General features: G+C 42.4%; 1 protein-coding gene across 2 annotated transcripts in view; it reads left to right on the plus strand.

Moving 5' to 3' along the window:
• Nucleotides 1-27,945, plus strand: part of PLEKHH1 (pleckstrin homology, MyTH4 and FERM domain containing H1) — a 302,331-nt gene that overhangs the window by 172,014 nt on the left and 102,372 nt on the right. For both annotated transcript variants that reach the window (XM_029598848.1, XM_029598847.1), the window contains exons 9-13: nt 15,076-15,167; nt 17,150-17,300; nt 19,053-19,189; nt 20,690-20,800; nt 24,525-24,611. In XM_029598848.1, coding sequence (XP_029454708.1) covers nt 15,076-15,167; nt 17,150-17,300; nt 19,053-19,189; nt 20,690-20,800; nt 24,525-24,611 — 578 coding nt within the window. The remainder of the gene's footprint in view (nt 1-15,075; nt 15,168-17,149; nt 17,301-19,052; nt 19,190-20,689; nt 20,801-24,524; nt 24,612-27,945) is intronic.

Here is a 27,945-nt window from a genome sequence, read left to right on the forward strand (position 1 = left end):
GCTTGTAGCCATGTATAAAATAATAAAAGTCTATATGGTAAAGATGGCCTACATTTGTCTGTGGCAGGAAAAAGGATCTTAAGTGAGAAACTCAGAACATATGTCGCCAGGCATTTAAACTAGAGGACAGGGTGGCAGAAGGAAGTCAATGGAATTGGAATATTGCCCCCAAGAAATACAAATACAAAATGTGAGTGGAGAAAAGAACAAAATTGGTCCATTCTTAAGCAGAATAGAAAAAAGGTGCCTGTGCCTAGGAACAGCAGCAAGCCAAGGGGAAAAAACTGGAAAGTGATGTGAACAAATGCTCATAGTCGCAGCTTTAAAGTTCCAGATCTGCAGTCCCTAATAGTAGAGGCTGACTTGGATATTGTTGCTATTACAGAGACATGGTTCAGTGGTTATAGCCATTCCAGGCTATAACTTGTCGACAAAGGACAGAGAGGATCAAAAAGGGGAGGAGTAGCTCTTTATATAATAAACAATATCCTAGTAACTGAAACGCAGGAGAAGTGGGTAAAGGAGGAAGCACTGTGGGCTATCTTAAAAAAGAAGATGGCACTTCCATTTACACTGGTGTGGTCTGCATGCCTCCGAATCAAACAGAAGAACTGACAGGAATCTGGCCAAAGACATCCAAAAGGTAGGAAGGAAGAGGGAATTGTTGCTCATTGGAGATTTTAATCTGCCGGATGTAGATTGGAGTATGACTGCTGCAAAATCTGTAAAAAATGGACAGGCCGATACAGTAAAAATCATGGGAGAGCGGGTGAGCTCTCCTGGTGTGTGCACAGGCCACTCTCCTGTGCGTGCGATTCAGAAAAAAAAATTATTAAAATTAGGGCCCACGGTAAAAAGAGGTGCTAGGGACACTAGCGCATCTCTAGCGCCTCTTTTTTGACAGGAGCGGCGGCTGTCAGGGAGTTTGACAGCTGACACTCAATTTTGCCGGCATCGGTTCTCAAACCCACTGACAGCCACGGGTTCGGAAAACGTACGCCAGAAAAATTGAGCTTCCGGTTTTCAAGCCGTGGGCCGATTTTACATTTATTTTTTTTTAATTATTTTTAACTTTTGTGACCTCCGACTTAATATCGCCATGATATTAAGTCGGAGGGTGCACAGAAAAGCAGTTTTTACTGCTTTTCTGTGCACTTTCCTGGTGCCGGCAGAAATTAACGCCTACCTTTGGGTAGGCGCTAATTTCTGAAAGTAAAATGTGCGGCTTTGCTGCACATTTTGCTTTCTGTATCGTGCGGGGAATGACTAATAGGGCCATCAACATGCATTTGCATGTTGTGGGCGCTATTAGTTTCGGGGGGGGTTGGACGCGCGTTTTTGACGCGCTGTTACCCCTTACTGAATAAGGGGTAAAGCTAGCGCGTCGAAAGCGTGCATCCAAATGCGGGTTAACAGTGCGCTCCACCGGAGCGCACTGTACTATATTAGCCTGAGAGAGATTATAGATGCCCTTCAGGGTGTTCTGCTTAAGCACAAGGGCAGGAACTATACCCAAGATGGAAAGAAGGCACACAAGATCCAAGTCTTGGATTTCAAAAATATGGGCTTTGTTAAAATAGGGAGATACTTTGAGGAGGAACTAGAAGACTGGGAGAAAATGGATGAAGTGGAACAATAGTGGGCCAAATTAAAAAGAGCTATTAAGGCAACAAATCTTTATGTAAGAAAAGTAAATAAAAGGAAAAGGAAACTGATATGGTTCTCCAAAGAGGTGGCTAAAAAAATAAAGGCAAAAATCAGCATACAGAAAGTACAAATTAACTCAAAAAGAGGAATAAAGGGAAGAAAATCTGGTGAAACTGAAAGAGATGAGGAAAGAAATTGGGATAGCAAAAGCTTGAGTGGAAGAAAGGATCACCAAAGAAGTAAAACGAGGTAACCATAAATTTTTCAGATCTATCAAGAAAAGAAGGAAGGCCAGAGGTAATATTTTAAGATTAAAAAGAGACATGGGTCATTGTGAGGAGAAAGATGAGGAAAAAGTAGAAATATTAAGCAAATACTTCAGTTCACTAAAGAAGACACTGGAGGAGGACCATTGCTGATTTGTAAGTGTGTGAATGGCAGCAGGGTAGATACTACCCTATTTACAGAGGAGTGTTTGGGTGAAACTAGCAAAACTGAAAATGGACAAGGTCATGGGACCTAATGAGATACATCCCAGGATACCAAAGGAGCTCAGAGAGGTGCTGGCAAGTCCGCTGAAAGACTTATTCAATAGATTTCTAGAAACAGGAATGGTGCCGTAATATTTGGAGAAGTGCAGTTGTGGTACCACTTAACAAAAGTGGGAACAGAGAAAAGGCTGAAAACTATAGGCCAGTTAGCCTTACCTAGGTGATGAGAAAATTAATGGAGAGACTACTATAGGAAAGGATAATGAAACTATGTACAATCCAATAGGTTGCAGGATTCAAGGCAACATGGTTTTACCAGAGGAAGGTCATGTCAAACAAATCCGATTGACTTTTGATTGGGCAACTAGAGAATTAAATCAAGGATGAACACTCAATGTGATTTATCTGGATTTGAGCAAAGCTATTAACATGGTCCCACAAAGAATGCTCATGAACAAAATGGATTACAAATTTGTTGACTGACAGACAACAGCGAGTGGTGGTAAATGGAACCTACTCTGAGGACAGAAGGATGATAAGGGGAGTGCCTCAAGGATTGGTTCTGGGGCCGGTTGTGTTCAGTATTTTTCTGAGTGACATAGCGGAAGGGTTAGAAGGAAAGGTTTGTTTTTTTTGCGGCACTAAGGTCTGCAGCAGAGTGGACACGCCTGAAGGAGAAGAGAGAATGAAAAGTGATTTTAAAATGCTAGAGGAGTAGTCAAAGGTTTGGCAGCTGGAATTCAGTGCCCAGAAGTGTAGAGTCATGTGTTTGGGATGGAAAAATTCAAAGGAGCTCTATGTGATAGGGGATGAAAGATCGATGTGTTTTTGATATTCATGGATCAGGAAAGAGAATTTGGGGTGTTGGTGTCTGATGATCTGAAGGTGGCAAAGCAATGTGACAAGGTGGTGGCTAAGGTCAGAGGGATGGCAGGCTGCATAGAAAGAGGCCTACCTAGTGCAAAACAAGAGGTGATAATGCCCCTGTACAGGTTCCTGGTGAGGCCTCACCTGAAATACTGTGTTCAGTTCTGGAGACCGAATCTCAAAAAAGATAGAGACAGGATGGAAGCAGTCCAGAGAAATGAGATGAGACTAAAGGACCTAAATATTCATACCCTGCAGGAGAGGAAGAAACGATATTAATGATGCATGGGAATCGAGCCTTTTTCAATGGAAAGAAAGCTGTAGAACCTAGAGAACATAATATGAAGCTCCAAGAGGGTAGACTCAGGAACAACATCAAGGAATATTTCTTCATGTAAAAAGATGGTGGATGCATGGAATGCCCTCCCAAAAAAAGGTAGTGAAGACAAGAACAGTCATGGAATTCAAAAGGATATGGAATAAACACAGAGGATCTCTTATGGCTAAAGGATGGAAATGAGGAATAGGGGTAACCTGCATTAACTGAGGTAACCTACACAGAGCGGCATTTACTACCCTTAACAGACGGCATGGGGGTAACCTGCAGGGGAACGGCAGTTACTACTTTATCAGAAGGCTCAGGAGGTAACATGCAAGGAGCAGTAGTTACTACCTTAAGTGGGAGGGGGGGGGCTGGAGCTTGCAGGGCAGACTGAATTGACCATTGGGTCTTTTTCTGTCATCATTTACTATGTTACCTTTGTGCCTTAAACAACGTGTGCTCCAAGAGCATGATTTATCTAGGTTTTTTCCCATGGATATTGAGTGGAAGAAAACCCCTTAATAAATCAAGCTTATAATGTCATATGATAGCTGTTCACGCTGTCAGCTATGCTTCCACTCCCTCAGTGTCTGGCTCTGCAACAAGTTCGGATTATGTATAAATAACCCAAAGCCCAGTGCTACTCATGTGAGCGCTAGAGAGTTGAAAACTTGCAGGCCCGTTCTCTAACTCCTTTCTGCTGAAAGGTCATCCTCCTGCCAGGACACCTGGAGCCAAGGCTATGAAAAAAAAAAAGCATTTTTAGTAAGTAACATCTTGATCTTTTCCCTGAAACAGTCATCAGAGAAATTCCAACCAGCTGGTCCCAAGATGTTTGCAGTACTACAAAACATTTAAATGATACCATTGTAAAAGAGCATGTTACAGATTTTCCAAGCTGTTGAGTCTCTGTGTGGGTGGACGAGTTTTGATACTAAAGAGAGTGATAAAATGAAGACCTCGGCTGAGGAGCTGGCAGCAGCGCTGGTGGATTAGGCCATTCTCTGCACGCAGGCCGTTTGCCATCGGCAGTCAAGAAGATTTTCCTGCGGTGTAACCGGAGAATGCCGTCCGGGGGTATCCCACTCCAGGCCTTGAAGGCCACAAACCAGGTGGGTTTTGATACATCCATAATGACTCTGCATATTCTCATGCATATTCATTAGGGATATCCTGAAAACCAACCTGGTTTGTGGCCCTCAAGTTTGACACCCTGTACATCTGGATGCTGAGCTGGTAGGAAGAATTTGGGTTGCAACACACGACCTACCTCTCTCATATGCTGCAGGCAACAAAATATCGCTGGACAATGATACCCTGTTTTTTCCCTCATCATCCTTTTCCTTGCTTCTCTCTCTCTCTCTTCTGCCTTTATCCTTCCTGTATGTATCGCAAGCCACACGATCAGCCGCTACCACATTTTTTTTTTCCCACGTTGAACTTTTTTCTGTGTATCCATGAACTTTGGGTAGTTTGTGGTGTGGAGGAAGATTCATTTCAGGAAAAAAAATAATTTTGGGCGTGTGCCATCCTCACGTTTTTCTCCCTTCAAGATGAACAAATAGGCTGCAGTCATGTGTGCATCACAACCGTGCATGCAGGTCAGAATTTTCCATTTTCTAAATGTGTTAGGCATTATTTTTTCAACAACCCCCCACCCCCCCCCCCCCCCCCAATGCAGAGAGAGAGAGGTTTTCAGTAATGGTGATGTCTTTGATAACATACATCATTATAAACTGAAATAGCAACATTTTACACTTTTGTTCACACTAGCTTCTTTTAATATAATAATTTATTGCAATAAAAGGTAAGTAATGCAGTGCTGTATCTCTAGGCTTAAGTAGGACATTAGGGTCTCTGCATTAAGCCTTTTCCCCTAGAAACACAAATTGGGAAGGGAAAACCCCATTGGCACTATTAGTAAACAAAGGGGATCATTTCTAAAGCATATATCGCAGAAATGTTCAAAAGAGATGCACGCACATGTACAGCTTACACATGCTCACCATATTTTAAAAGCCACCTACGTGCTTGTGTATCTCCCGCAGTGCTCATATCTCACTTGATTTAAAAAAGGGGCAATGTTTGGGAAGGACATAGGCGGGGCCAAGAGATGTGTGTAAATGCTTGCCCGCCTGGGCACACGTCCAGGTCCAGTACCACGTACGTTTTACTTCTGCTATGGAGAGGTGTACATTTAAAAAAAACAAAAGGCTTCCATTTTGGAGGGGTTTAAAGGGTCTGGGGTAACTGGGGGGGAATGCAGGCTATTAAACCAGGGGGGTTTGGTGGACCTAATTCTTGACTGGGTGAACTGGTGGATGAACTGGTGATACTAGCCATGGTGGGATGTCCCATGGTTATAAACACACTGACTTATGCAACAGAAACCCAATTTATGCAGCTTGGTATGTGCACATTTTAAAATTGCAAGCACATGTGCGCGCAGCCAGGCTATTTTAAAATGTGCGTGATGTGTGCATGCAAGTTATAAAATGGCCACATCCCTGGGCACGCGCAGGTTCGAAGGTTACCATCCCTGATCCTGATTTTCAAAAGCATTTACACGCTTAAAGCTGGGGGGGGGGTTTGTGTAATGCACTTTACCCGTGTAAGTGGGCTTTTGAAAATTGCTATGTTATTGAATTTTCAATAGGTTTTACATGTATAAGTGCACTTTATATACATAACTGGGTTTTGAAAATTGCTATGATACTATATTACATTTATATGCGTTATTCCTTTGAAAATTCACCTGTTAAAGTGCATTTACGCACATAAACCCAGTTATAAGTTTCTAGATCCTTTTGAAAATTATCCCCAAATAGTTTTTCTGCATTGGATGGATTGTCTATTACAATCTAACCTAAACGGGGCAATTTTCAAAACTGGGTGCATTGATGCAAAGTCTGCAAATACTTTTACCCACAGGCTTTGCAGCAGCTCTCAAAAAGAAAGTATGAGCATACTTTTCCCTTTGAAAATTGCCCACAGGAAAAATAGTCGCAGAGATTTGTGCCTGGTTTTCTGATTGGCACTGATGCTTTTGAAAATAACATGCGTAGATTTGATAATGTAGTCCCTATGTGTTATTTCCTCTCCCTTGACCTAAAGCACTCCCCTGGGACTGCCCACGTTTTACCCAGGTAAGTACATGCGTTGTTGAGTATTGGTTGGGCAATTTTCAGACAGCAAATTTACCCAGGTGAATGGCCCTCAGAGGAGGGTAATTTTCAAACAGGCCACGTAGTGGCGAACTCTTGCGTGGACCTTGTGTATAAAGGCGTTGCCAAGTATTTTCAAAGTGAACTTATGTGCGCAAGTTTGCTTTGAAAATACTTGGGGAAACTGGTCGAGCAGACACATACAGTCACCCGCGTAAAATTACATTTCCTCTTTGCAGGGTGTAATCTACATGCGTACACTTATGTGCATGCTTTTTAAAATCAGAAAGTATGGGTGTAAATGCTTCTCTCCCCCTGCTCCACCCCCTGGAATACCTCTGCTCATTTTCCATAAAAAGAGCATGTGTAACGGGGTTTCGTGCAAACTTTTACATGCGCTCGCCGCTGAGTTATTTTAGTACAGCCACTTACGCACATGCACATGGATTAGAAAATCACCCCCAAAATCATTTTAAAAGATTTCCCTTTTTTTTTCTGTTTAGTTTGACTGCAGGGTAATTTCATTATTGTCATCACAGAGTACAAAGAAGTCCTGTCTTGCAAAATTATTTTTTCCTATAGGTGTCATAAACTAGCTAATAGCAAAAGTGGCATTTTTTTAATAGAAAAAATTCAAGAACAAGAGGCTGGTAGGCGAGAGACTCAGAGGAAATATTTAAGATAATGGATGACTGGAATATATATTTATTTATTTCATTTTTATGCTGTCATTCTGTTATTTTCAATCTCTGCGGTTGACAGCAAACAGTTAAAAAAAACACAACTTTCAATTAGCACATATTAAAATATAAAAATATAAAATAAATCAGATTAATAAAAGACAATGCATGTCAGAGAAAAATAAAAATTTCCTGACTAATGTTTTTTTTTCCTTTAATTACATAATTGATTCAAACGCTTGATTGAAAAGCCATGTTTTTAGGTCTTTTTTGAAAATTGTAAATTCCTTTTGCACCCTTAATTCAATTGGCATGGTGTTTCACAGTCTTGGCCCTGCTATTGACAATGCTCTCTCTTTTACCTCACTTACAGACCAATGCAGTAAAATGCACGTAAAAGTCGTGCGTCCAAACTGAGAGTCTATGTTTTTTATGCACACATTCACCCCTCTTGGGCGCTCGATGCAATAGGCAAATGAGCTTCCGTGCTAAAAAGGATGTGCTAGGGATAAATTAAAGAGGTTAGGACTTTTCAGCTTGGAGAAGAGATGGCTGAGGGGGGATATGATAGAGGTGTTTAAAATCATGAGAGGTCTAGAACAGGTAGATGTGAATCGGTTATTTACTCTTTCGGATAATAGAAAGACTAGGGGGCACTCCATGAAGTTAGCATGGGGCACATTTAAAACTAATCGGAGAAAGTTCTTTTTCACTCAACGCACAATTAAACTCTGGAATTTGTTGCCAGAGGATGTGGTTAGTGCAGTTAGTGTAGCTGTGTTTAAAAAGGGATTGGATAAGTTCTTGGAGGAGAAGTCCATTACCTGCTATTAATTAAGTTGACTTAGAAAACAACCACAGCTATTACTAGCAACAGTAGCATGGAATAGACTTAGGGCCACATGCGATACCAAAAAGGGGTGTACCTTATGCTAATAAGCATGTGTATTGCAAAATGTGAAAGGCTGTTATTGCAAGTTGTGCTATATTGATGGTGTCTTCTGACAGGCCTGCTGTGAGTGAGAGAGAGAGAGAGAGACTTGCCATAGTGCCTCTGCCCTAGACAGGTATTTGTATCCCTATAGGAGGCCCACCTAGTAACTTGAGGTGAGGTTTAAGTATTAGTGTAGGGGGTTAGGGGCCACTTTCACATTCAACGTGAGACGTACGAACATAACAGTGGTCTCTTGTGAAGATTTGATGACCTACGGAGTGAGGAAACTCACTCCAAGATGAGATTTGTCCAATGTTCTCTCAACCTAGCTTGATGGACTCTCTACCTGGGTAACAACAAGCTCTCTCTCTCTCTCTCACATACTGAAACAGGCCTGTCAGGAGACATCATGAACTGCGATAAACCTTTACCGGCCTGTAGCACACAATGCAACGCAAATGAAAGAGGTGTAGTTATTGGCCGCGCGGCTGTTTCACGGCACACAATAAATCCTCCCTACTTTACATTTGCTCCGCCCCTTGAATACGAAATTAAAAATTTGCATTCGCAAATCACGTTAACTGCTGTTAGCGCGGTTTGCGGAATTATCACACACGGTAACTCCTTGGAAAATGAGGCCCTTAGTGTTTGTGTACTTACCAGGTTCTTATGGCCTGGATTGGCCACTGTTGGAAACAGGATGCTGGACTTGATGGACCCTTGGTCTGAACCAGTATTTATTTATTTATAGAATGTTATAGACCGTCGTTCGGTTTTGCCATCACAACGGTTTACAGTTTTTTTCATTTGGTTAACATGATTAACTTTTTTACATAGGTAATGTGGTCAAATTGTGGAAATGAGTTAGTTCATATGGTACAAGTGGTATGGTGTTAAATAGTGTAAGAGGTGAGGTTCTTATAACAAAGTTAGTAGAACATACAATATAACGTAAATTCTCAAGGGTAACAAGGGAATAAACATAGAACATAGATTATAGTATAAAATATAGGCATGTAGAACGAATAGTTGTAAACATGGTGTAGTTCATATCATAATTGGTTGATCAAGGAGAATTTTGATATTAATATCGGTAATGGGTAAGAAGGGGATAAGTATTGGGTTGGAACATACAATTGCTTGTCTTTCAGATGGGACCGGTTCTGTCAAATTGGTGTGAGGGAGGGGGATGGTAGTGTCAATGTCTTGGTAGGCTTTGGTGAACAGCCATGTTTGTAGTTCTTTCTTGAAAGTTTTCAGGCTGGGTTGTAGTCTTAGTTCAATCGGTAGTGTGTTTCAGAGTTTGGGGCTTGAGAGTGAGATTGCGCGGTCGCATACTGAGGTCAGTTGTGTGGAGCGGCAGGAGGGGATTGACAGGAGTCCTTTTTTGGCAGAGCGAAGATTTCTGTGTGGTTCGTGGGGTTTGATCACTTCGCTTAACCAGTCTGTTCGTTTCTCATGTATATGTTTGTGTACAATGGTTAATATTTTGTAATCAATCTGGTATTTTATTGGAAGCCAGTGTAGGGATGTAAGAATTGGGGTTATGTGTTCGTGTTTTTTAGTTCCTGTAAGTAGTCTGGCTGCTGAATTTTGTAGAATTTGGAGGGGACGAATGCTGGAGAGAGGTAGATCGAGTAGTAGGGAATTGCAGTAGTCGAGAATGGAGAGGATTAGTAGTTGTAATACTGTTCTGAAGTCCTCTGGGGTTAGAAAGGGTTTTATATGTCTCAGGGTTAGTAGTTTTAGGTATTCTTCTTTTATTTTTGTTGTAATGTGATTTTTAAAGGATAATTCGCTGTCAATGATGACTCCAAGATTGCTTGCATGTGAGATCGGGGAGAATGCAATTATTTGATTCTCTATTATTAGGGGTGGTGGAGGTGTTGATCTGATTTTTCTTTCAAGAATTATTATTTCTGTTTTATCGATGTTTATTACAAATTTCAATTTGGTTAATAATTGTTTGATTACAGTGAGATGGGCCGTAGTTTTCTTGTATGTTTCATCCAGTGAGTTTTGAATCGGGATAAGTATTTGGATGTCGCCTGCATACAGAAAGTGTATTAGGTCTAGACCAGCTAGTAGCTGACAGATTGGGAGTAGGTAGATGTTGAAGAGGGATGCAGAAAGGGCAGAGCCTTGGGGAACTCCTGTGTTTAGATGTACTTTTTCAGAAAGATCGTTGTTGGTTGTTACTTGGTAGGTTCTGTTGGATAAGTAGGATGAGAGCCAGAGTAGGGTTTTGTCAGTTTACCCTATTTCGTTTAGGCAGTCAAGGAGAATTGAGTGGTTTACCATGTCAAATGCTGCTGACAGGTCTAGTAGGATTAGTAGATAGATTTGGCCCTTATCGAAGCCTCTGAGCACGGTGTCATTTTTTTTTTCTATTTATTGATTTATTCAGTTTGTACAAAGAATATCCTCTTTGCAGAGAAACAAAGAAACATAATTATGCAAGAACACAGTAAATACTGTTTAACAATAATAAGCAAATCATTTCTCTTATGTGGCCACTAGTAATTGTCTAGGGGGCTTATGCCAAAGTTATGAGGAGATTAAACAATAAAAAAATAATCATCTACAAGTACAAGCTTAGCGTTTTGGTTTTTCTTTTCTCTAAGCACGGTGTCATTTAGGGAGAGAAGTAGGGTTTCAGTGTTGAGGTGTTTCCTGAACCCAAATTGTGTGGGTTATAGTATATTATTGATTTTGAGGTGGTCTGTTAGTTGGGTGTGGACGACTTTTTCCATGATTTTGGCGATGAATGGTAGGTTTGAGATAGGTCGGTAGTTTTGTGGTTCTCTGGATCCAGGTTCTTCTTTTTTAGGATGGGCTTAATTATTGCAGATTTTAGGCAGTCTGGGTAGTGTCCTTCTGCAAGTGATAGGTTTATGTTGGTTATGGCTTCGGTTAAGGTAGTTTCTATGGCTTTGATTGTTTGTATGGGGATGCTGTCAAGGGGGTGGTTTGCTGGGTTCATTTTTTTTATGATTGTTTTAATTTCGAGTGTGGAGGCTAGATCGAATTTTGACCAGTTTGGAAATTCTTTGATTTGCATCTTCATGCTTTGAATGTTGTCGGTGAGGTTGTTTTTCATTAGGTTATTGATTTTGTCTTTAAAGAATTCCGCAAATTCATTGCATTTGTTTTTGGTTGGTGTTAGTTTGTGCTCATAAGGTATTTTAGTAAGGTTTTCTATGATGGTGAATAGCATTCTGGGGTTGTGTTGAAATTTATTGATTTTATTTGTGAAGAATTCTTTTTTTGCGTTATTAATGAGGTTCTTATAGTATGATAGGTAGGTACTGTAAGCGGTTAGTGATGGGATTGATTTATTTTTACGCCATGTCTTTTCATTCTTCCTGAGCTCTCGTTTGGCGGAACTGATGTTGGCATTGTACCATTGGTTCTGATAGGCATTTTTTGTTGTTTTTATGGTAGTGGGGTTAACATTGTCGGCTACATGGTTGGTGATCTTGAGCCATGAGGTTATGGCTTTTTCAGAGGTGGATAGGTCTAAGTCTGATAAATCGGATTGGAGTTTTTCTTGGAGAGTTTCGAGATTAAATGGGGGTGGTGTGTGATTATTTATGTATTTATTTGTTTATTTAGAATCTTCTAATATACTGATGCTAAAGATAAATATCTTATCGTACCAGTTTACAGCATAACAGGGAATAACCAAATGAAAAGGAGGAAGTTACAAAAAACAGGGTGTTGATTGTCATCGGAGTCTTGTTTGGTGTTGTAAGATTTGAGTTGCAGGTCATATAGGAGTGGATCAGAGAGTGATCTGACCAAGGGATCTTAGTTATATGTGTGTTATAGGTTAGCCAGTTATCTGTGTTGATGAAAACGAGGTCCAGAGTGTGTCCGGCTTTGTGGATTGGACAAGAGATGATTTGCTTTAGACCTAGTATAGAAAGTGCGTTGCTTATTGTCTCACAGGTAGGTGAATGAGGGAGTGTGTCCATATGAATGATGAAATCACCTAGGATGATAATAATGAGATGTTGATCATTAAAAATGTTATTAGTGGGGAACAGTTGTGGTCTAGTGTGCCGGGGGGCGGGGGGGGGCAGAAGATTAGACAAATTTGTAGTTTAGCCAAGTCGAATATTGCGACTTCATAGGGTGGGCATATTTTTGTAGGGAGTAGTTTCAACTCTAGGGGGTGTTTTTTTTAGCAATTAGCATTAGTCCTCCTCCTTTCTTTTTGGGTCTAGGTATTGAGAACGCTTTATAGGTTGTGTTATCGATTTAGTTAATTAGTATAGAGTCTGTATTTTTTATCCAAGTTTCTGTTATTGCAATGAAGTCTGGTTTCACGTTGTCAAGTAGATCGTTGAGAATTGGAATTTTTTTCTCAATGGATTGAGCGTTGAATAATAGTAAGGAGAATAGTATGCAGTGACTGTAGAAGTTCGAGTTGTTGTGAGTGATGTTTATGAGGCATCGTTCGTGTCTTTTTGGTTTTGGTGGTGTTGATGTGCATGTTGTCTGTATGTTTTGAAGTAAGTTATAGATGCCTTTGCCAGTGCAGATGGGGATAGGGTGGATAGTCATGTTTGATTGTGGTGGGGGATGAGAACAGGATAGTTCAGAGTTGTGCATTAAGGAACGCACTGAAGGACGCTCTAAGAGGCGCACAAAGGGGCAGGCCCCTTTGTTACACTCCTTAGGCGTGCGGCGCCTATGGCTGGTGGCGTCATTAAGGGCACTCCCTCTGCGTCCCTGATGACGCTGGATGGGGGGCGTGTCTCTGTGCCGAGGGGGGAGGTGGCTCAGTGGTGGTTCCAGGCTCGAGGCGGGCCATGAAGGCACAGTGGGGCTGCCTGGACTGCTTACCAGCAGCTAGAGGTGGTGAGGAGAGGAGCCTGCTCCAGTGCAGGGCTTCATCTTCAGCGGTGGCGTCATTAAGGGCACTCCCTCGGTGCCCCTGGTGACGCTGGATGGGGGGGGCGTGTCTATGTGCTGAGGGGGGGAGGTGGCTCGGTGGTAATTCTGGGCTTGCGGCGGGCCGTGAAGGCGCGGTGGGGCTGCCTGGGTTGCTTACCGGCAACTGGAGGTGGTGAGGAGAGGAGCCTGCTCCTGTGCAGGGCTTCATCTTCGGCAGTGGCATCGTTGGTATATTCTTATGTTCTTAAGTGTGCCGAGCGCTTCCATGACATCAGGCACCTAGGAGACGGAAGAGGGGGAGGGGGTGAAGGATGTATATAGGCCCATCTGCCTGGAATGGTAGGGGGCCAAACAAAGGAGGCAGTAAAAGCCAACTTAAACTGATACGGCTTCACTGCATTCCCAGAGAGAAGAAGCAAGGTCAACCAGCTTTAGTACAACCTTGGAATGCTCTCTGGTGTAATATGGGGGAAGCAGCAGGTCGCTTAACATGGGTGTCATACCGGCTTGGCTACAACGCTTAGCTAACAACAAAAGGATAAGGAACTCCCTTCTGCAGGAGTTCAAGTTTTTTCATTCATTTCTGAGACAAATCTAAGGATTTCATGCAGGAATTATTCAGCAAATATTCTGAATGTTTAAGCTTAAGCATAGTTAGAGAGACATACAAGAAGCCAAATTCAAGTTCCCCTCTCTATCCCTCAACTCTTGTGTATAGTTTTGAAAAAATAGCACTTTGCAGATGCAAAGAGAGAGAATAACATTTTCATAACAAGTTACTTCCTCTGTAGCTTGGGGCTTGCCATAAACCAAGGCAACTCCTGTCCCCTCCTGATGGTGTTCCGAGCTAGGATTGACACTAGGTTCCAAGTCATAATTAGCAAGCTAATCCAGTCCTGGCTTTACTTCAATGCACACATAAAGTTGTAGTTTAAATTTTTTTTTTTTAATTTGTTATTTTGCAATTAAAGCTAACCAGAAAAAAATGTTGAAATGTCAAGTTAGGCAATAATCATCAAACAAATATGGAAAGTATACAGTCATAAAAACATACCTAACTGCGCTGACTTTATTCAAGCCTTGAAAAGGGGAAGAATACAAGGAAGATTATTTTATATAGGTCTTATTTTCAAAAGCATTACACACATAAAACTGGGTTTTATACATCTAAAAGCACTTTACCTGTGCAAGTGGGTTTTTGAAAATTGCTACAATATATGCCATTGAATTGTCAATACTTATGTTAAGTGCACTTAATTACATACAGTATGTTACATTTACGTGCATAACTCCTTTGAAAATTCACCTGTATGATAACAATTATATTCAGTAATTTTTTATCTCAGCAGACTACTTAGCAACTCTGATTTTCATAGGAAGGGAAAATCATTGGAGCAATCAGAAGTTCAAGTCCATGTATGCAATAAGGTAAAACAAGAACTGGATTAGCCTGTTCCTGATATCATGGAGTCAGGTGGCAACCCTATTCCCAACACCCCACTAAGCCTGCCTGAGAGCTGTCTGCATCCTGCTGTCTGCGCTCACTCGTGTCTGTGTTCATAGTGTGTAGATCTGCTGTGTGCTAGCAATGTTAAGCTTTTCACATGTATTCCTCTCTGTGATTGAAAGATAACATCCCATTAAAATGAGCAAAGAAGCAGTCTAAAATAATGTAAGGGAATGTTAAATAAACACATTTGGAAATCTTGAGGAATGAATCAGTCAGAATCTGCAATAAACGTCATTTTTCCCAACTCACTTTAACAAAAGAAACTTTAGGTTGAATGCACCTTCTGACACCACCGGTTCTTATGTCTGATTGTAGCAGGAAGAAAACGTCTAGTAGAGAGAGGAGGACTGACTAGGGAGGCTAATCTTGTAACATTGCAGGTAATTTATGTGGCAGCTCCGTTACATGCAGTTTAGTTCCCAGCTTCAGTTAACAAGGTATATAATATGGCTTCCTCGCCAAAGCCAGCCATTTGCTGTGTGTTCCGGGCTATTTCCAGTTGTCCAGCATTGGGCAGAGTTATGTAACATTTGCTTTCTTTCCTCCTCTGCATTTCAGTTTCCAGTTTCCCGACGTACGCAGCTTCCAGTCCATTCACTCACCTCATTTACAAAAATGTCACTGTTCCCGTCTACACAACTCTTAAGGGGGTAAGAAGTGTTCTCTGCTCTCCGAGAGCAATTGCCTTTTGCCACCCATGTGTGCCTGTGTGCAAAAGCCGGCTGCTCAACCCTTGTTTTTAACAAAAAAAAAGAATGAGTACTCTTCATCTCAGTATACCAGGTGCTGCCTCAGAGCAGGGGGGTGGTGCTGAGTCATTGATCAGACTCCCCTGTCCTCCCATCTAAATAAAAGTTGCTCGGGATGCCTCATAGCTCTGATCTTGCTCTCTTTTATGTCGTCTTTTTTTTTTTTTAATTACAATTGCCACTTGTTAAGCACGTTTGACCAAAGCAGCCAGATTTGTACACTCTCACTGGAAAGCGCAGCTTTGTTGGTTTGTTAGCATGGCAGTTACCTGGGACCTGGAAAATGCTAATGCTCGTGCAACCCCGTTTTGTTGCAGTTTGTGTTATAACAAGACTTGTCCCCTTTCGGTTTGTATCAGAGTAAGCTAGAAAACCGCAGCATGAATACCTGGACCTTCCTTCTTACTTCATTTCCCTCGCCCTTTTCCCTATTATTAGTTTGACTTTTAGGGAGCTTCACAGAATGAAAAGGGAATGAGATGGGAGAGTATTAGACTTTGGCACAGGGCCTCCCTGATAGCACATTTCCACAGAGAGGAGCCAGGCGAGCAAACGGGCTCTGGTCTCTCACATCCCGGGGTGTCCCAGGACACTTGCACTGCTCCTGGGGCGCGTGTGCAAGACTGGGGGGATCTGCATTCTAAGCCACGTGAAAACCAGCATGGTGACACGAGTTACCTGCCAATTGTAACATCCGCCATGCAAAGCCAATGTTATGCAGACTCCGGAGATGTTAAAAGTGGCCACACTCATCTGAATGCAGCCGAGCCAATACTACCGTGGTGTGCTTGTCCCCTGCAGCCTGCGTTAGCCGGCCATGAGAAATGTGGCCAGTTAACATAGGCTGCAGGGAGAAGGCGGGCTGCCTATGCCAGGACTCTCGGGCTTCTTCTCCCCCCCACCCCCAGCGAAGAAAAATGACAAGGTGCCTTCCAAGCCCAGACCTCCCATCCCCTGAAAAAGCAATGCTTTGGCGTTCAGGTCAGTGTCGGAGGCGCCATTTTGATTTTGCCATCTCTGTCAGCAGGAAGGAACCAACTCCCTTCTGTCTGAAAAGATTGGAGGTATGATTTCAGGGAGGTGGGCAGTCGGGGTGATGGAAGATGGGGTGCCCAGAAGGGCCCCTAGATGTTTCAGGGAGGATGGGGCGAGGGTGAATCATAAAGGCTGTTGTTGTTTTGGGAGGGGTTTGGGTTTAATGTAGGCATCTCCTGAGGTATAGTCAACTCTGCATCATTAAGAGGGCACATTAACTCTTTCAGGTATTAATGCTGGACAGTGTGTCCAGGCTAAATCCCTAATCAGGCCATTTGCAATTTTTTTCTGGATTTTGGACATTTTCATTTATTTTGGTCATTTTCATTTTCGTTGGACTAACAAGCATACAAATAACGCACACTGTACATGTGCTGTAGAGAACACCCGCATTAACATACAATATGTTTGTCAGTGCTCACTGTGCGGATTAATACTAACCCCCATTAGTACTCGAAGCCCTGTATCAATTCCGCGCCATTCTCCTGGTGGCAGAGGAAGGTCTCACGCACTAAAGGGAGGGCCACAACATATTGCAGTTTTGGGAAGACGGGCTGGGGAATTTTACTTCACGTGGCTACGAATGACGCCTGTTCTATGGCTCCAGAACGCCCTGTCTATTGGCCTCGCTTTCACCTGGCTCGCTGGCTCGTTCCCTGACATGCGAGGCCGATCCGTGGGGGCAGGAAACAGGAGAGTTAGGGGTTCCAGGGCTAGTGGCAGTTTCGAACATTCCTGCTGTCTTCTTCAGAAAGAAAAAAAAGACAGGATAATGTAGCACATCTGTGTTTGGGTGTGGTGGTGTGATCCTTCATCAATCCTGCGTTCTCGGGGCGCTTCTTTTCCAGAGAGCCACCCAGATAAGCAACGTTCCTTTCCTGGATGAATCATCGGGCTCTGACGATGACTGCAGCTCCCAGGCCAGTTTCCAAGCCTCCAATGCTGGGTCAGAGACCAAAAAGAACAGCATGCCAGGAAGCCCACGAGCTGTGAAACGAGGTAACAGATGGAATGTGGTGTCCGATATTACGTTAAAGCTCTGTTGTGCTGATTGTAAGCTGGGGGGCCGTAGATTTTAGATCCATTACTGATTCCGTGGAATGTCTCTCCAAAACTGTCAGAAACCTCTCCTCAACAGTAACTGGTAGGACTTAGTACATAACGGGTAAACTTGAATTATCTGCTCAAAACCCAAGATTCAAATATTTCCCCCCACACCCCCATATTCACACGCACACCCCCCAAGTGACTGCATAAATCTTTTGCATACAAAATTTATCCTGATAAATAGGGGGCATTGAAGAGCCATTCCAAGGGCGGGAGCTAAACTGTAGCCGGTAAGTGCAGATATTGAGCGCCCTATGGCTAAAGATATGCGCACAACACTGGTCAGGGGGAAATAGTTATCCTAGCATTATCCATGTCAAATTAGGTATGTAATTTCATCCATGTATATTCAGTGGACTTACCAGTCTGGGTAAGTCCTGCTGAATATCCGTGAAAAATTACGTGCACAACTTTACCCAGATAAATTTGCTGCTCACCAGCTTTCTGAATATTGACCTCACAGTTTTTAGAGAAAATGAAGATATTTTTGCATTGTTTCAGTTATTCTTGTTTTATACTTAATTCTGTCCTATCTTCCGACATCCATGTTTTTACTCTCCCTGTTTTAATGTAACTTCTCATTTCCACTTATACGTTAATTGGTTTTTTCCCCTTGTTCTAATGTAAACCGGTACGATAAGACCTGGTCTTGAGTGTCGGTATAGTAAAAGAAGTTAAATAAATAAATAAAATAAATTCTGCACATGAATTATATGCACACATTTATGACCTGAGTAGAGAAAGTATATGCTTTTCTGCATTACAAATTTATGCGTGGACTGAAACGTATGCATGTACTTTTGGGGCAGAAATATGCAGTGTTTTATAAATTGTGCATCTCCTGCCACGTAATTTTACAGAATACCAGCATAAATCTCTGTGGAGCCACTTATGAGGCCATTTAGTGGGCTGTTCAGATTGGAAGCCCTCTGGGGACAGGGAGATACCCATGGCACCCTAATTTAATTTGCTTTGAAGTGGCTGATCAGTCATGAAAGGCAGAATATAAATAAATTAAAATTAGACTTGCACACTGGAGTGGAGGTGCTTTGGGAGGAAAACTACAAATGCCAATTAGCTTTAGACTAAGTTTTCGTAGATGCTTATCTTATTCTATTATGTGTCAGGAAGCCCATCTGGCCAGACCTGTACTGTGGCAAGTGAATTTTAAAATGAACACAGAAACATTTTTTTTTTTAATTCTTTATTTATGCTTTTCTAATACAATTGTATCACAAAACTTATATAAGGTAACTTGTTACATAACATTGATGAAAATAATTCAATAGGAAATTAACATTCTTGAGCAAGCAAATCCAATGTAACCAAATCTCACTTCAATATTTGAGAAAGGGGGTATCACTTTCAAGAAACATTTTTTAATCCCCCCATGCACCTATCCCAGCCTAGTATTATTATTACACTACAGAAACATCTGCCACATACTTTTGACCCGGGTGTAATAATAAACTGTATATCTTCTCCAATAATCAAACATGGTGATGCCTTTTCGCCTGATGTTATTTTGTAGGCAGTATTTACAGTGAGGTTTTGATAAACTGAGCCCTTAGCAGTGATTGGCTCACGGACATTTCTCTGCCTTCCCAGCTTTACTGGCTCACGTTGGCTGTTTATTGCCCGCAGGCGTCTCCATGTCCTCCATGAGTTCTGAGAGCGACTACGCCATTCCTCCTGATGCCTATTCAATAGACAGCGATTACTCTGAACCCGAGCACAAGTTACTGCGAACCTCTTCCTACTCCACCGATGGGACCTGCAATGTGGGTGACTCTTCCTTCTGATCCCTGCAGGGCTTCCGGCAAAAGGAATGGAGAAATAGGGAAGGAATGGTCCTTTTTTTGGGAGTGGCCTTTTGAGGAAAGTATGACAGCATGCAGCATTTGAGGAGGCACTCTCAGGAGTAGGGAGCATCACACCATAGCAGAGCTTGACTTAACAGTCTGTTACAGAGGGGGCAATTTGTAGACTATCCACATTGGGACAAAGTTCGTGAGTGCTTTTTACTGGCAAACTTTGCCCAGTTTTTGAAGGGAAAATGCACGTGTACTTTTGCTTGTACCTGCTTTTTGTGCGGGTGCTTTTCTCAGAGAAAATGTATTTATTACTTTGTTACTCATAGGCACCGATTTCCCGATTTTTAAAAAGGCGCCCAGAGTGGTGTACAAACAAGCACAAAAGAGTACAGATACCACAGATGTCACACAACTAACAACCAGCTACAACAAACACAGACCTCCACTATCTATCCCAAAGCTGATCAGAATACCAACCCACACTATACTGGATTCACGTAGAGTTGAAAATGCAATCTTGAATCAAGTGTTATTCCTTACCTTTCCCCCGCCCTAAACACACCCCTGGGAATGCCTCTTCTTAATGCTACTAAAGACATGGGTAGTTTTAGGTGCATTGAAGAAAGGCAGGTTTCAGACAGCCAATTTACTCTCCTAAATCTCTACTGGCATGCATAAAAAGGCTTTAAAAATTGTCTTTGGAATGACGTTGCAATCCATCATTTAGTTGTTCGATAGCTGAATGTGTTAAACAAAAGATTTTTGCTAGTAGATGTGACCTGACAGCCACACAGCTGACACCCTCATTAACAATCCCAGGGCACATTTTTCTCAAATGAATTTTATTGGTAGAGGCTGTCTTGAAATTTAGTGTGTACTGTTTGTAGCAGAGCATCATTACTTGGGGAAAGCCGTGCAGTGAGATCCCTTTTCGGAGCCTGCTGATAAATGTTTCATGTTTGCTGCATTAATTCTGAACAGACTCCTGGAGTACTTCAGCAGTATATTTTACTTACAACCATTAATGTCACAGTATCATGACCCTCGTCACTACCAGGGTTGAACCTTACATCTGGCATGCCCGTAGGTGCAGGAGTGTGTGTGTGTGTGTGTGTGTGTGTGTGTTGGGGGGGTGGTCCCTCTGAAGTTGAGGAGCCCTTGGAAGCAGGCCTTGGAGCAAATGGAGAAATTCCCTCCAAAGATAAGCCATGATCAATAGGCACTGCTTTCTCCTTTATCTGGGGATCCCTCTTTCACCTTGGCCCCACCCTCTTTAAGGTATACTGAACTCTCTTGACGCAAAGTGTCCCACTATATTTTAAAGCAGCAGTGCCAACTTTTTTTTTTCCCAGAATGCAACTTGTCCATTTTTCTTCTGTTGCTGTCTTGTCTGTCACCTTCTTTGTGGTTTTCCTAACCTTTTTATATTTGAACCTATTTTCTTTCTTTTATTTTTCCGTGCTTCAGGAGCCCTTGGAAAAGTCTGGCTATTTGCTGAAAATGGGCAGCCAAGTGAAAACCTGGAAGAGACGCTGGTTTGTCCTGAGAAATGGAGAAATCATGTACTACAAGTCCCCTGTAAGTACCCAGCTTCCAGCTGCATGGACACCAGCCTCAAAAACACAAAGCTGTATTGACTTCAGCACCCGCTGTAAACTTCATTAACAGCAGTACCCAGCCACATGATATCATGATTCGGGACCCAGCTACACCGACACCCGCACGTGAGAAGATGAAAATATCAGCTTTCTTCTGAGAAATAGAAATGTGCTAGGATTATTTGAAGTTGGAGTTAATGAAATTGCAGGCTTGAATTTACACTTAAACAACAAGGGTAGTTGCCTACAGCGCAAAATTTGTGAGGGCACTATCTGATCCCCATATCTAGGAAGTTGTGAGGGCACTATCTGATCCCATATCTAGGAATTTGGAGGGCCCTATCTGATCCCCATATCTAGGAATTTGTGAAGGCCCTATCTGATCCCCATATCTAGGAATTTTGTGGGCCCTATCTGATCTCCATATCTGGGAATTTGTGAGGGCCCTATCTGATCCCCATATCTGGGAATTTGTGAGGGCCCTATCTGATCCCCGTATCTAGGAATTTGTGAGGGCCCTATCTGATCCCCATATCTAGGAATTTGTGAGGGCCCTATCTGATCCCCGTATCTAGGAATTTGGAGGGCCCTATCTGATCCCCATATCTAGGAATTTGTGAGGGCCCTATCTGATCCCCATATCTGGGAATTTGTGAGGGCCCTATCTGATCCCCATATCTGGGAATTTGTGAGGGCCCTATCTGATCCCCATATCTAGGAATTTGTGAGGGCCCTATCTGATCCCCATATCTAGGAATTTGTGAGGGCCCTATCTGATCCCCATATCTAGGAATTTTTGAGGGCCCTATCTGATCCCCATATCTGGGAATTTTTGAGGGCACTATCTGATCCCCATATCTGGGAATTTTTGAGGGCACTATCTGATCCCCATATCTGGGAATCCTCCAGTTTCATTCAGGATATACTGGAAAGCCCTGCTGTTTTCTGCTCCAGCCCCTCTCCTTCAGTCAGCATGCAAGGAACAGATGGGATGGAGAAGGGAACAGAGGGGGTAGACTATAGAGGCAGCATATGAGGCAAAAAAGAACAGGAGGGGCTAAAAAGGAAACACAGTTATTGTTTTCTGCTTACAGTGTCTGCTCTAGTTTCATCCCCTCCCCTCCTGTGTCAGCAGGCTGCATGTGGGGAGAAACAGGAAGGAGGGGAAGGGCTGGAGCAGACTACAGCTTAGCTTTCTAGGATCTCCAAGGCTTGGGACTCAGATGAGGACAGAGTGGAAGAGGAGGAGGAAGACATCCCAAAGCACAAGTCATTGAGCTGTGAGTGATTTATTAGGGGGGGGGGAGGGGGAGAGGAGAGTTCAGGGATCAGGGAGAGTTAAAGGGACAGGGGGAAGGGAGACAGTGCTGGGGTCATCCCTAAAGGGAGAAGAAATGTAAAAGAGAAAGAGAGTATGTGAGAAAATGTGGATTAGCAGGGGTGGGAGAGTGAGGGGTTAGAAGAGAGAAAGTTTATATATTGTCCATTTCCCCAACTCTGCTAATCAAAAGCAATCTCATGGTGACCACAACTCAAAAGTTCCAGGTGTGTCCTGACATCAGCATTATGGATTGGTGCCAGCCCAGAGCTCGAAGCGTGCTGGTGGGGATCTAGATGGTGGTGTATCTCTTTCCTCTGGCCTGGCCCGTGGCAGCAATGGAAAGAAGACAGCAATGGGGTATGTGAGCAGATGCAGGCTTTACAGGCCCTGTGGCAACCCCTGCCCTCGCGTAGGTTTTCTTAGTAATAGGAAGCCTGTGCAGAGGAGGAGACGAGGTTGCAGCAGAGCCTGTGAGCAGATACTTGCTCACAAGTCCCACATTAATTTCTTTCCATTGCTGCCATGGGCCGACTAGAGGAGGAGAGAAGGGGAGCAGAGGGACAAAGAGGACAGGATAAAGGGAGGATCTGAGCACAGAAACCCCAGGGGATATGCCCACCCCTCCCACACACGTCAGTGCCCAAGGTCCCTTCCCCACTAAGAATATTTATGGGCACTGAAGTTCCAAATTCTGCCTTGTCAGCTTGTATTGTTCCAGGCTCTGGGGTTTCAGACTTAGCATGGTCTTTGGAAATCTGATAGTTTAACATTATTGAACTTCTCCCCATGTCTAATGCAATCAGCCTTGAGTCTTCCTTACATGTCATATGTTCTTTGAGAAACAGTAAATTCTCATGTGAACATGGTTTCCTTCTAGGGGATTTTTCTGAGGTTAAGGTTTAGTAGTTACAGTGCATTAAAGCATGACTGTCTCCGCTGCTGTAGTGACTTTGCATTTCTGTAAAGAAAGGAAACCTTATGAGTGTTTTTTTGTTAATGCTCTAAAATATTATGTAGAAAAGGACATCTTTTTGTTATTTTGACCCCTTATTCCTACAAGTATAGCATTTTTATTTATTTATTTATTTATTTTTGCATTCTACAGAGAGCATGATATACAAAGCACAGACAGCCAAGATATATTATGGGCTGATTTTCTATTGCCATGCATAATTTAAATTAATTTAGAACATAAGAACATGCCATACTGGGTCAGACCAAGGGTCCATCAAGCCCAGCATCCTGTTTCCAACAGTGGCCAATCCAGGCCATAAGAACCTGGCAAGTACCCAAAAACTAAGTCTATTCCATGTTACCGTTGCAGGTAATAGCAGTGGCTATTCTCTAAGTCAGCTTAATTAATAGCAGGTAATGGGCTTCTCCTCCAAGAACTTATCCAATCCTTTTTTAAACACAGCTATACTAACTGCACTAACCACATGCTCTGGCAACAAATTCCAGAGTTTAATTGTGCGTTGAGTAAAAAAGAACTTTCTCCGATTAGTTTTAAATGTGCCACGTGCTAACTTCATGGAGTGCCCCCTAGTCTTTCTATTATCCAAAAGAGTAAATAACCAATTTATCAAGGAAAAGCCTACATCAAATGACACATGGTAGAAATCACCATCAAGAGTCAGAGAAACTGTAAGAGACTTAGAAATGAAACCCCCCAATAGTACATAGCGATTTTCCCTTTCTGCCCTGTTTTTCCAAGAGGTACTTATCCTGGATATCCATTCTTCACCGTATCTTTAGCTGACACACAAATCCTGAATTACTGTTAAAATTCAAACACTTCAGTCAAGGAGAACAGCCGATTGCCATGTTGGATCATGGATGTTAGCTGGCATTTGCCTACTTTCAGTCGGCAGTGGCATGTTTCTGAGCACAAGAGGGGGAGAGAACCAGGGACATGACACGAGGCTCTTGCTGCTTCAATCGAAAGATGAAGATTTACAGCAGTGATGTAGAGCACGGTCTTGGCAAGTTGCCAGTAACATATAAGCCGCACCACCGCAGTGCTCTCTGTTTTTGCTGGATGATATGCAGGAAGTTATCATCTTTGATCACTTGCTTAATAGCCAAGCAGGACCCAAGATACCTTTCACAGGTTTATAACTCAGGTCACGAGCAATTGTCTACTAATAGAGCCTTGGGTAACTTGACTGCTGCTCAGAGCTAAGGCTTTTGCTGGCTGGAGTATTCGTGTCTCCACTTGATAACATGCTGTAATGTGGTCTGGGTGAGTCAAGCTCTTTAAGGCCTGAGGGATTCTGCCTCTCTTGCTTTGGAATGGTAACATTAATGCTTCACCGGCCTGCAGCCAGATGTGTGAAGAGCACTTGTAGCTGCCAAGAGAGAGTTAATGGCTTTGTTCCTACAGAGTGATGTCATCCGGAAGCCCCAGGGGCAGATTGAGCTGAATTCTTCCTGCCAGATTGTCAGAGGGGAAGGATCGCAAACGTTCCAGGTGAGAAAGTATTGTGAATCTATGCTACCAAATACTGAATGCAAGGCGATGATAAGAATATGAACTTCAAAGGGCCTGAAACAGTCCGGCTTCAAGCCAACTCTTTTCAGGATCTCAGGATTACAGATTTTGGATATCCAGTTTCTTTTGGTCTAGGGTTTTGTTTTGTTTTTGTTACCTCCTCAGAGGAGTCTGACTGCCCATAAAACGTTAGGGAATTGGTATAAAAGAATACTTAAAGAAAGAACCTTTGATCACACAATGGCTGCACTGCTGTTTGAATGGTGTGATATACATTTAGGATGGACCTGTCTTTACAACTTGGTTTCTGACTCAGGACTCTTCTGCTTAGGCAGATCTGAGCTGGAAGTGTTACCTTATAGTGAATTTTATAATGTAAAACAATACTTTGCTGTAAAAAAAAAAAAAAAAGGTAATTTTCATGTGATGTTGAAGTTGTGACCTACATGTTACGTGTCAGTAAATTAGCATATGTTAAATCAAGTCTTCTCCAAGACTGGTGCAGTTGATAATGTTAAGTTTTATTTTCTCTTCTGTCTTTCGTAGTCTAGTGAATTAGGCCGTGGAGCTTCCGCTATCTATTCTATACTGCACCAATAAATAATGCTGATGTCAGGGCAATTCTATCACTTGTCCTTCTTCCCTCATCTCCCTTTTGTACCCAGAGTCTTCTCCCCTGGGATAAATTGCATTTAATAGAATGCACATGGATTTTACATGAAGGAAAAGGACCCATAGTGTGCTGCCAAACAGGCAGCACACTAGGGAACAATAAAGAATTCCAGGTAGAATCTACTGAATGCTGTCACAGTAGCTTCTTCATGCTGCTATCCCTCGTTTTCCATTGTGATGAGAACATAAGTCAAGCAAGGGAAGAAAGTGTATGTGTTAAAGGAACATGGAAAGTCAACAGATACATATGATATATTGTATAGATAATTTAGATAAATACAGTAGATTAAATTAGACATTGTCATTGACTTAGAGCTCTTTATGGATCAAATGCAATCTATAAATAAATAAATAATAGATGAGACATGCAAGAGATGTTCCTATGGATACTAGAGATATGGTAAATATGACAAGTTTGAGAAGTACAAGAGGATAGACACTTTAGGTAGTTAGATATACTATAGACAGGGTATGTAAAAGATAGTTATATAGATACTGTGACAAAGATAAAAAGAATAAATGGATGAATAGGGAGAGGAGGAAGTCTCAGGCTCTCCTATGTTTGATGTTGGAGCCTCTCAGCTACTGCTGATATATACAAGAGTGCTGCAGCCCGAGTATCAATGTTATCCCATTTTAGAGATATTTTACTTTTATAAAATGCAAGCCCAGTGCCACTGGGTGTGCAAACTGCATAATTGCACAGGGCAGCACACCCAGGGGGGGGGGGGGGGGGACAGTGTCAGGAGCAGGGAGAGACCTATGCAGCCACTGATAGACCCAATCCCATTGGTGTCAGAAGAAGCAGAAAGCCCATGCAGCCGCCAGCGGACTCCATCCCACCGGCAGCAGAAGAAATAGGAGGCCAGAGCAGAAGATGAAGCCTGTCCTGCAGCATCTCCTCATGTGCTGGCCCCGCGGTATTCAACATTCTCAGTGCTAGCACTTCCTGTATTCTCATCTCGCGATGCACGATATGAGAATACAGGAAGTGCTGACACCGCGAGTGTTGAATACTGTGGGGCCAGCACTAAGGAGAAGCTGTAGAATGACTGCTCTTCCCAAAGAAGGTGGTACAAGCTGGCAGCAGCAGAGGAGGAGAAATGACCCTTGTATCTTGATTGCCTGAATTACATCTGTGTGTGAGTATGGGAGGCTGCCTGTGAAGGGTGTATATATATATATATATATATATATATATATATATATATATGTGTGTGTGTGTGTGTGTGTGTGTGTATATGAATGAATGGGAGCCTGCCTGGGATGAGTGGGTGTGTGAATGAGAGCTTGTCTGGCTTATGTGTGTGTGAGAGAAAAAGACAGAGAATGGGGGCTGCCTGAGTTGTGTGTGTGGGAGAGAGAGAGAGAGAGAATGGGGCTGCAGGTGGATTTAACCTGCCAGCAGCTGAAATGAAGAAGACGACCTGGGGCTGCTGGCAGATCCCAACCAAAGAAGAGCTGGAGATGCCTGGGAGTGTGTCTGAAAGGGAGCATGTATGCTTGTGAACATATGTTTGTGTGTGGGTGGGTGAGAAAGCATATGTGTGTATGAACATTTGTGTGTGTGTGTGTGTTTATACATACATACATACATACATATATATATATATATATATATATATATATATAAAAGAAAGAGAGGAGAAAGTTTGTGCACCCCAATCCCATTAATCCACAACAGTCTCAGGAACCTGGAAATCAAAGGTTCCTAGATATGGAGAAGCTAAAATCCTTTTTAGCTTTATTTTATAGATGTTATTTGATGTGTCTGCTGTTTTGAAATATTTTATTGGTGTTTGGGACATTTAAAAAAATCTTTTATTCATTAGCTGTTTTTGAAATAATATTATTAGGATGTTTTTACTATAATGATTATGTATTTATTTGACTTCTTGATTTTGTTGATGTTTGAGGAATGGTGATTGTTCTGTTTTTTTATTGTTGCACTGCTTAGAGTGTCTGGCTTCTTGCGGTTTCCAGTTCAGTTTTTGTCTGTGCATTTCTGTTTCTACTTTATGGTTGCTCTATTCTGTATTTGGTAAGGGTCTGTTTAAGCTCTGCATGTGTGTCTGAGGTGCGGTATTAGGAGAATTTTAGTGTTTTAGGGCTTTTGGAGGGTCAAGCACACACACAACACACGTTACAATAGGCCTAATACCATATGGGTTCCAAGTGTGGTTTTGCAGGGATTTCTGGTTGGCATCACAGCAGTGCATGTAAATATAATGTAACTGATATTTTTAACTCAGAATACTGTACTTCAATATTTTTCAATTAAAATGTTGTTATAAATGCATAACACTTAATTGTGTGTGTAAAGTGGGCGGGGTGAGGGGTGCGTTGTGCAAGGCTGTAAGGTTCACTTTGGGTACCTAATACCCTTGCATCAGCCATAGGTTCTGGGGGAGGTACTGAAGAGCCGGAGATTGGGAGAGGGGTCAGTTTTTAGATTTTGTAATGCTGGAGGGAGCTGGGCTTTTTTTTTTTGGTGGGCCCGGGACAGACAAGGAATGAACAAGGGGGGTGGGGGGGGAGAGCACAATAATTGTTTGCACAGGGCAGCAAACTAGCTAGCACCAGCCCTGAGAAAATATATACAAGTCTGCAGAACAAAGATGGTCTATGTCTTCTAAGATTT

This window comes from Rhinatrema bivittatum, chromosome 4, assembly GCF_901001135.1.
Source record: "Rhinatrema bivittatum chromosome 4, aRhiBiv1.1, whole genome shotgun sequence".
In the NCBI taxonomy this organism is placed as follows: Eukaryota; Metazoa; Chordata; class Amphibia; order Gymnophiona; family Rhinatrematidae; genus Rhinatrema; species Rhinatrema bivittatum.